Source organism: Sinocyclocheilus anshuiensis, unplaced genomic scaffold, assembly GCF_001515605.1.
Source record: "Sinocyclocheilus anshuiensis isolate Anshui unplaced genomic scaffold, SAMN03320099.WGS_v1.1 scaffold3023, whole genome shotgun sequence".
Classification (NCBI taxonomy): Eukaryota; Metazoa; Chordata; class Actinopteri; order Cypriniformes; family Cyprinidae; genus Sinocyclocheilus; species Sinocyclocheilus anshuiensis.
In genome coordinates, this window is record NW_015552793.1 from 55452 (window position 1) to 66074 (window position 10623).

Consider the following 10623-nt stretch of genomic DNA (forward strand, 5'->3'; position numbering starts at 1 on the left):
TACTCAAAATAACGCTACTCTATAGTACAGATACTTGAAAAATGTACTTAAGTACAGTAACGAAGTAAAACTACTCCGTTACTGTCCACCACTGGCTCTCACAATGTAAAAAAGATTACAGACTAACAGGCTGTTGAGATTAATATAACTTTATGTACACCCATGCTTCAAATATAAATTTCTTTATTCACTATACTCTTACAGATAAAAAAATGCACTCATTGCCAGTTGGAGGATGACACCCCTAAAGGTAATTGTTTATACTTTTGAGAGAATTAAATGTGCAATCAATATTTACTAAGGTAAATCTAGCCCTTTTTAAAAAAATGTATACACATATTAGTAAACATTGTATTGGGTCACCTGTGAATAGGGTGTTCTACATAGGCATTGATAACCAAAAAAATGTCTCAGGCTATGTATGTAACCATGGTTCCCTGAGGCAAGGTAACGAGACACTGTGTCCTCTAGGGGTCGCTATGGGGGAACTCCTCGGCGTGACCCGTGTCTGAAGTATACATTTAAAACTCCAACACGTTGGCCGGCGACAGCCTATGATGTCACTACTGGTGTGACCACAGTATAAAGGGGCTCCGGGAGAATACGTCATCCGCTTCTTCGTCTGAAGCTTGCGTCCAAAGCACGACAAGGAAATAGAGTACGCAGTGTCTCGTTCCCTTCTCAGGGAACCATGGTTACACACATAACCTGAGACGGAACTTCGAACTGCGTCCGCTAGGGCTCGCTATGGGGAACGGTATACCCACGCCACCATGCTGAGGGGAGTGCATGCCAAGCACAAAGGCTAGTACTAAGTACCAACTTTATCAAAGCTTAAGGGAGTTGCCCCTAGGACGGTTCGACGGCTGTCAGTGACATTATCCCCTTCGGCCAAAGGCCTGAGTTACATACCCCAGAAAAGTACCTGTTAAAGGCCGGGCCTCCTGGACCCAGGGTAGAGCTCAAAGGCTTGGAATCAGAAGAAGAGATTCCTTTAAGGGGATACGACCAAGCGCCTAGGATAGTAACTAGGTCTTGGCCTGTCACCCAGGGGGTACCACTTGCTCTTCATGAGCTCGCTGAAGGAACGGTCTCAACAGACCCTTGGTAGCAACACCCTGTTCAAGACAGTATCACAGGGTATATAGGTAGAGTGGTGCCCAAGGTGAAACCAGGGCCTGACCGACACAAAGAAAGGGCACGAAGCCGCAGCGCGTAACCCCTACCATACAAGATTTTAGAAAGAACGCAGAATGCTTGATGTGCGTCCTTACCACAGCATGGATTTTAGAAAGTGCACAGAGACTTAGCATACACACTTACCATAACATGGATTTTAGGGATACCATTACTAAGGGGTCATAGAGGCTGTTACTAGACAGGCCTAGAGACCCCATGTGACCGTGGCACTCTGAGGGAGCAGTCCATAGCATACACAGAGTGCATATAGATGGAAATGGCGCACCCCATAGAACAATCCGTCATATGAGGAGTCACCAACTCATCATCATGGTCACAAGCCTGGTCTGGCTAGCAGTAAGTTACCTAGCTGAAGGAGCGTAGCACCCAGCTCTCAGCCGAGAGGGCATAGAGCATATCTCGCAAAGCATAAACTCCGGAGAGCTCACCAGAAGGAAAGATCCGCAGGTCCTGGGATTGCAGTGCTGTACTGGGGACCTGAGGACCAAGAAAGCTCACACAGAAGCCTAATAACTTGGCCACATGATCCAGGAGGCATGAAGCCGAGAACAGGGCTATCATCTAGTCTGGATCCAGTATCGACAAGTGAGGCCATCACCGTAATGAATCGATAGCAAGGGTACTGAGTCCAGCAGAGGGGGTGCTCGCCGAGGACCTACCCTAAACAAGGTCAGAGACACAACAGACAGGTCCCGGAAACACTGCAAAGAAGGCTAGCAGAAGGATCACACAACCACCAGCGAACAGATTTAAAATGGATCATACTCACCCACCATGGTTCTCTTTCTTACAGCGCATGAGCTCAGTTCAGGAGGCGAAGTCTGAAGAAGCCTCAGGTCCGGACCATCAGTAAGGTAGTTTCTATGCTTAGACATAGATCCTAACTAAAATATCCTAGGTCCAGCATAAGAGACTGCAATTGCAAGCGCAGGAGGAGTTGATGGTGGTTACAAGGGAATTAGGAAGGGGAAGATGAGGGCAGATGTTAAACCCCCCGAGTGAGGTGAGTAGATGTTTCTGGTCTTACTCTGGTCAGGACGAGAGCGTCGAGAACGCCTCGTCTGGATCACCTCCCTCAGTTCTTGCCTACCTCCCTTTGACTCGTACTTCCTCCTAGCCCCAACCGCAGGTGGGGGAGGGGCACGAGTCTTCTGTGCCCGTCTCTGATCCTTAGACCAGGATGGACCAGGACCACTGCATTGTTCGGGCTCAGACCTGGACCTTCGTGGAATGAAGGTTTTGAAGTCTGCTGAGCGCGCCTTCGCCCTCCCTAAACTTCTAAACCACCATCTCGACGGAGGTACCAAAAAGCTCGGAAGGCGAAACCGGAGCATCAAGGAGAAAGCCCTTCTCTTTCTTCCCGATATCTGCCAGGTTCACCCACAGATGTCTCTCCGTTACCACCATGGCCGCCATAGATCTGCCCCTAGCAGTGGCGGCCTGCTTAGTGGCATGGAGAGCAAGATCCGTGGTGCGGCGCAGCTCAGCTACCTCATCAGGGGAAAGACCCTGACCCTTATCCAGGTCTTTCAGCAGATCAGCCTGGAATGCCTGAAGCACCGGCATCATGTGCAACGAAGCGACAGCCTGACCTGCTGCTGATTATGCCCTGCCATTTAAGCGAGATGTATCCTGAAGGGGCTTTGATGGCAAGGAGGGAGCCTTGAGAGAGGATATCTCACCCACAGAGAGATAGCTAGCTAGCGTCTCTTCTATAGGGGGCATCCTCTCATAGCCGCTTTCACGCATCCCCTCAATGTTAGCATAACTTGTATGCTGGAACTTATGGATGCAGGAGGAAAACGGCCTCTTCCATTCCTTCTCGATCTCCATATGGAGATCAGGAAGAAATGGAAGGCTCACTTGAGCTGGGGGGCTATGGTCAGAGAGATAACACTTGTCGAGATGACCGTCTTCCACGGCAAGTCGAGCCTCGCCATGGCGCGTTCCATAACCTCCAACAGCTCATCATACACAGGGCAGGAGGATTGAGAGGGCTCAGTCTTGACTTCTTTGCCCTCCTCAGACATCTCCTGCTCTTCCTGGACAGAACCCAGCAGAGCACTAGCCGATGGATCAGATGATGTCAAGGAAATTGCATCATCATCCAGCAGCTTGCCCTCGTCCGCGGCCGATGAGCATCAGAGGGAAAGCCCCTCCTTTAACTCATCGGCCAGATCCGCCTGCAATCCCCATGAGCTCATTCTCCTCCGTGCCTCGGCAGAGGCGGGTCCTGAACCACGGGGAGTAGACAGCTGCCCCTCATTTCTCGAAAAGAGAGACAGTGGACGCAGATTGCCCCCTTGAGGACATCGCGTGCGTGCTCTTCGCCCAAACAAATGACGCAAAGATTGTGTGTGTCATCAGGTGTCAAATAGCGAGGACACGGATCAGCACACCTCTTAAACGTTTTACTAGTGCTCGCCATGACAAGGGAAGAAAGATCGTTCATACCACCGGAATGCACGCTTCAAACAAAACAGTCAATTGAAGATGAAGAAGAGGATGACGTATTCCCTTTATACTGTGGTCGCACCGGTAGTGACGTCATAGGCTGTCGCCGGCCAACGTGTTAGTTTTGAATGTATGCTTCAGACACGGGTCACGCTGAGGCGTTCCCTCATAGCGACCCCTAGAGGATGCAGTTCGAAGTTCCCTTGAGAGGGAACTTTATGTTCTGCTTTATTCAAAGTGATAGTTCTCAGTAAAGTCAAAGAAGACTGTTTTATCAACCAACACAGGCATTATCATTAGGATAAATGTGAAAAAAAAACTAATTGTGTGTTTTGTTTTTTAAATAAATGTAGCAATAAAACTTGCCTGCACTGTTTCTATGGAGCTGAAGGTGGAGCCTGACAGCACAATGGAAGGGGCTCGTCCTGTTCGTCACCTCATGACAACAGCAGATCTGTCTAATAAAATTTATTTTTCACAATCCAGGCTTCCTTTTGAACATTTTTGAAAACTTCTTCCGATGTTCTTTATATTCTAAAGATAATGATACTAATTAGCCCCAGCTTCCTGCTTCAATAGGAAATGAGTGTTTGTGCCAGACAACTTCATAGTGTCTTTGTGTTTGTGAGTGACAGGAAGCTATTGAGGAGTGAGGGCGAATGAGATGGGCAGCAAGTATATAGGAGTCAACTTGGAGTGTTTTGACTGGTTGCTTGTGCGATTTGGTACTTCTCCCTCACGTTCCTCCGTCTCTGGTGATCAGTGGTTACTTCTGATGTATTCTCTGCTGGAAACCAGCCCTTCTTTCCGTCAGAGAGACGCATGCCTTCATACCAACCTTGACGAGCGAAATGGAAATCAATTTTAGTTTTGAGAACTAAAAAAAATTAAGTGATTTTATTTTAACTGTACCTTCACTGGTTTTGCGCAGCATATTGAAGACATCAGATGGCTCCAAGCTTAGCTCGTCTGCCTGTTTTGCTACATACTGACTAACACACTGCACTTGAGGACAGTCTGATTGACACACACACACACACACACAATATCATTTTGTACGTTTTTTTTTTAACACAGACCCATTTTTCAGTTTGACAGCCACTGGTCACCATTCACTTTCATTGTATGGAAATCAACAGTTCTGCTAAAGAAGTCCTTTTGTGTTACGTGGAAAGATTTGAAATATTTGGGCGTACATATACAATAGCATGAAGGGGAATAAATGACCAATGATTTTATTTTTGGGAGAGCATTCCATTAAAAGACAATGCTACTGCATTATGTGATGTTTCCCACAGTGTCTGTGAGGTAATGAATGGAAAGCTCACCCCAGTCTTCATAAATCTTCTCCTCCCTGAGGGCTGCTTTAATCGATGGGAAAGCAGTCATCCACCTATGCATGTCTGACCTGGGCAGAGGGTGTTAAAAAGAATGAGAAAGGTCGGAATGACAAAAATTTTAAGGGTTAGTTCACCCAAAAATCTAAATTCTGTCATTAATTACCCTCAAGTCGTTTCAAACCCGTAAGACCTTCATTCATCTTCGGAACACAAATTAAGATCTTTTTGATGGAATCTGAGAGCTGTCTGACCCTGCATAGACAGCAACACAACTGAAATGTTCCCAAGTCCAGAAACGTAGCAAGGAGATCTGTAAAATAATCCATGTGACATGGACAAAATGTCAGTTATTTCTGTATTTGACTAGTATGAATAAAACTGCTGAGCTACATGCATCTTACTCTGTATTAGCCTTGAGCAAGTGTTCACAGGTGTTCCCCCGATGGTTTTCCAGGAGGGTCAAACAGAAACAGTGATCCAAACGTGGCCCAAGATTGTTTTCTGTGGTCTGTACCTGAACCAGAGACCGATGCGCATGATCGATCACCACAAAGCGGTCTGGACAGCCACTAAGAGGAGAGGGAGGCACGAAAGGACACCACATGAGGCAGAAGACTCACTGAACTCACTAGTGTGCCACAGTTTTTTGGGGGTGGGGGGTGGGGGTTAACACAATCTCAAAATAGTTCCACATTTTATTCTAGAACATAAAATACATCAGTAATACCCCACTCATGATTTATGTAATATGTAAGTTATCTGTGCTCTTGCAGATTATTTTAACTCAAAGTTTCCAACTGTAAATAAAGATGTTGAAGTCATATGACTATGGGGTAGTTCTTTATAGCCTAACATTAGCGTTTTATGTCTGGTAATGGCATTTAGGCTTTAAAATACATCAAACTTGTGAAGATTATCATGATGGGCATAAGATGTAAGAATTATAACTTTTACTGGTCAAAGAGCTTTTAAAACGTCAATGGGAAAATCCTATTGGGATTTTGTTGAGGGGTCCCAGCTTGATATTAAGTTCCAGGTTGGCCTACAAAAATGTCATCCCTACAAAGTCGTTTTGAAGGTTAATCTCAATAACCATATGCCTCTAACCTTTTCTTTTTGGTGAGAATGAGAAGGTCATTGAAGAGGAACATGTACACAGGGATACATTTGTTGCGGCTGCTGAAGAGAGACCCTCTTTTACATAGCTCTTGTAGTTCTCCCTGTTTTTCTAGATAGCGTGTTTTAGAAACAATTGGAATTGCCTGTCGAAATCAAGAAACACAAATAGGTAAAAACATAGAATATATTTTTGTTTGCATATTGAAATAATATACACTGATCAGCCACAATATTAAAACGACTGACAGGTGAAGTTTGATTAAATAGTTAACACAAAAGTGAACATTATAACTTAATGTGTTAATGCAAATAGAACAATGATTTTTATTGGTTCTTTTACACAGTACAAGTTGAGTTGCTATATGGCCCCTATATTGATACTTTGTCACATTAAATATTTTGAGGTCAGGGGATTATTATATATATTATATATATTTATTTATTTATTTATTTCTGTGGCATTAGGCTATACATTTGTTGAAAACTCTAATTTAAGGGTATTTTTCATTTGACTAGTTCAGTAATGCATTTACAGACCTTGAGCTTGTCAAACTCCAGTTTGTTTGAGATCTGAATTAGCTCCTCTATCTGTTTCATCTGCCCCACCTGTGTGTTTGCCTGCGTGATTAGCTAAAATTAAGAATGATGTGAAAATCAAGTGAAAATCAAAGCTGGATATGAATGACAGAATAAACGCAAATGGAGATATTTCACATTTATGAATCATATTCGAAAAGGTGGGGTAGATTTTGTGTTAGTTGCCCATTTTACAGTTATATTAATAAAGGGACATCAATAGGCATTATGTGAAGCTGTTATGAAATTACCAACATGACACATATGTTCCATTAAAACAAAAAAAGTCAACTTGAAGTTAAATATACCAGGGCAATACAACTCATAGCAGAATGAAGACAAATTTAAAGGAATACAATTTGGGGAGTTGGGGGCAATCTGACAATCTTTTATTATTCCTTTATTCTTTCACTGCTTATCAATATTTTATATATATTTTTCTGCAAAAAATTAAAGTGTATAGTGTAGTGCAACTAACATACAGATCCATGCAGAATTTCTAAATATCAAATAATTTAACCTTTTATGATAAGACAATGGTAGTTTAGGTTGTAAAAATGTATGAATTAATTCATATTTGTAAAACATTTAATGATATTAAAAAATATTTTTAAAGGATTTTGAAAATAGTGATCTCACTGATTCTTGAGACATGGGAAAAACATGTCCAGCAATTGTAACTGCTATTAGATTTAAACATTAAAATATTTTCAATTGTAAATGTTATGAGGGATTAACAATATAGAATGTATTTAACACAATTATCCCCTTTAATTGAATTTTATCAATATTATATCTAACAATATTATTATAATTTTTTATTTATTTTTTTACAAAATATGGATTTTGTAATGTTTCAGTATATATTTTAATCCATAAACAACCAAATTGAAGCTTTAAGATTATCTAATTTCTCATGCTTCACTTGTTTTGCTCAGTTAAAATCTCCATCGGGTTCTATAGGCCCCTCTAGTGGCTGTAACCATAAAATGCAATTTTATGTAATTTTTCCCCACCAGATGGCATCAGAGACACTCAGTGACTCAATTCCAAGGCCATCTGTTGGTTTTTGATGAAACAGGACTGAAATGGTCTTTCTTTGTTTTGTTTTTTTTGGTGAAATAATGTACAAAAACTGCTTATTTGCTTATATATTATTAAATATATCCAAAATAAAAGGTAAATATAATAAAAATCACCAAAAAATTATAGAAAAACCTACATAAAAAATTAGAAAAAAAATTAGAAAAATGCACCAATATAAGCTTTCTGGACCAAAAATAAAATTAAGTGTCATTTTTGGCCTTCGGGTCATGTTGACCCGCGAGGGACACTTTTGTTATAGGTTTGGGAGGGACGGAAAGATGAAAAAGAGCTTGTTTTATCAAAAGCAACACTTAATAATATCTCTTATCAAATGTTTTTCAATGACGTGTGTTTAATAAGGTTCCAAAGATTTTTGTCAACACTGTCAGACATTCATTAAAATGTAAAAAAAAAAAAATAATAAAATCAGGGTATATCAGGGGCAGCTGTCACTCTAATGAACCCCCTTGCCACAATTCACCTCTGCATCAATGTCAGACAGGCTATGGTAGGTTTTATAGTTTCAGAATATTTTAAATCCTAATGTTAATATTTCCTGTGTCACAACATATGTCAACACCATCTTCTAGTTTCTGAGGAAATTATTTGAAATGTTAAGATCATTTTATTCTCCTGAAGCAGGTTATATTAGCATCTAGCATCAACAGAGAAAACAAAATGGCTACATGAACTTCCTTTGTTTTGTGAAAGAAATGCCAAATTTGTCAACACCATCAGATGTCACCACCATAAGATTTTCTGTCTGACGGTGGTGACAGGCTAATGAAGGAGTTGACATTCATCATGAAGTCATCATATTTTTGTGGTTTTCAAGTCATTTTGAATTATATTAAATATAAAATAGTGTTTAATTTTTCTAATAATGTATAAATACTAAATGTACAGCATATAGGCCTATTGCTTTTGTGGATTAATAGTCATCACTTCTATAGAGTTAGAGTGGAGAGAACATAAGATTCAGGGAACATAAGGCTGAGGGAACACAAACTCTGTCAGGTCTATGTCACCTTCGTCAGAAGAATATTTTGATAATATTTGACTATGATATTTTATTTGTTGAGGTGTTACACCGAATTCTGTGACCCTAGTAGGCGCTGTTGTCACTGTTTGGCTTGAACACGGTCACACAGGCGGATTGGGTATGCAAACAGCGTAACTTCAAACACAGGTGAGATCTGTGACTGCAGGTTCATAAAATGTTCGCGCGTGAACGCGCATGGCGCCTGTGCACATTGTATGAGCGCGTCAATTCAGTCTGGTCGCGTCAATTCACTCTGGTAATGTGTAACCTCCTCTATTTTATAGCCTATCCAGGAATGAATTTTGGTCTAATATGAACAATACAGCTGTTACATTAAATAATTTGTATTTATTTATTCATTTTCTAATACTTTTAAATTTAGAAAAATCTACTTTTTTTTTAATTAATTTTTTTCCCCGTTTATGTTTTTAGCCTTGTTGTGTTGTTGTAGGCTACTGTAGATCCTCTTTAATGTTCTCCTGAATATGTTTGTACAATTTCTTCACTGCTTCTTAAATAAAAATTAAAGTGACTGTGTGGATTGTTTGTTTAGAAATGCTGGTTATTCAACAGGCTTATTAAACCAATTAAAAATGTCATGAGATTAAACACAATGCAGTTGTTTGCAGAGTAGCCTATTTTTGCATTTTGTATGCAACATACATGTTTAACAATGTTCATTAAGCTGATGTCACAAAAACAGGCTACTAATGTATTTAAAGGGGGCATCAGAATATGTGACCCCATTGTTATGTGTTTGAAAATTCCTGACACAACAATCAAACCATTTCAGGTAACTTATCTGTCCTTTCATGTACTTTTTTTATTTATTTATTTTTTTTACAACAAATGTAAAATAAATGTACAAACTTTGCATCTATAATCTATATACATATGAATAAATTAAAAATGTCATGAGATTAAACACAATGCAGTTGTTTGCAGAGTAGCCTATTTTTGCATTTTGTATGCAACATACATGTTTAACAATGTTCATTAAGCTGATGTCACAAAAACAGGCTACTAATGTATTTAAAGGGGGCATCAGAATATGTGACCCCATTGTTATGTGTTTGAAAATTCCTGAAACAACAATCAGACCATTTCAGGTAACTTATCTGTCCTTTTTTTTGTGTGGTTTTACCACAAATGTAAAATACATTTACAAACATTATATCTATAATCTATATACTGTACATACTCTGCATACATATAAATAAAACCAATGCTTTAATTTGCAATGAAATGCTTTATTTTTCAAACAATGTGAGGTAATATCAGGTTAACAGTACCTTTAACTTAAAAACTTTAGGCCTTTAGGCACCAGGGTTTTTTGGAAAAAATTCTGGATTTTGACATCAAGATTTCAAAAGCTTGTGGCTTGAAAGGGCTTAAAGATAGAGATCTACTGTAAATTAGAAAAATGTTGGGCATGACCAAAAGTTTATGTGGGGTGTAAATATACTAATCTAATTAGCATATTATGACGTCATCAGGGGCGGCCATCTTGAATTTCATAATATTCAGGAAATAATCAAACCATTTCAGGTAACTTATCTGTCCTTTCATGTACTTTTTTTATTTATTTATTTTTTTTACAACAAATGTAAAATAAATGTACAAACTTTGCATCTATAATCTATATACATATGAATAAAACCAATGCTTTAATTTGCAATGAAATGCTTTTTTTTTTTTTCAAACACTGTGAGGTAATGTCAGGTTAACAGTACCTTTAAAGGGGTCATATGACGTTGCTAAAAAAGAACATTATGTTGTGTATTTGGTGTAATGCAATGTGTTTAT

The 10623-nt window shown here is 39.7% G+C and overlaps 1 protein-coding gene across 1 annotated transcript in view; it reads right to left on the bottom strand.

Annotated features, from left to right (window-relative positions):
• Positions 1-4340: 4340 nt before the first annotated feature.
• Positions 4341-10623, bottom strand: part of LOC107667932 (rho guanine nucleotide exchange factor 15-like) — a 19537-nt gene continuing 13254 nt past the window's right edge. The window contains exons 9-14 of the mRNA XM_016459672.1: positions 6651-6743; positions 6102-6256; positions 5396-5563; positions 4983-5062; positions 4567-4671; positions 4341-4492 (exon numbers count right to left, since the gene is read on the bottom strand). Coding sequence (XP_016315158.1) covers positions 4341-4492; positions 4567-4671; positions 4983-5062; positions 5396-5563; positions 6102-6256; positions 6651-6743 — 753 coding nt within the window. The remainder of the gene's footprint in view (positions 4493-4566; positions 4672-4982; positions 5063-5395; positions 5564-6101; positions 6257-6650; positions 6744-10623) is intronic.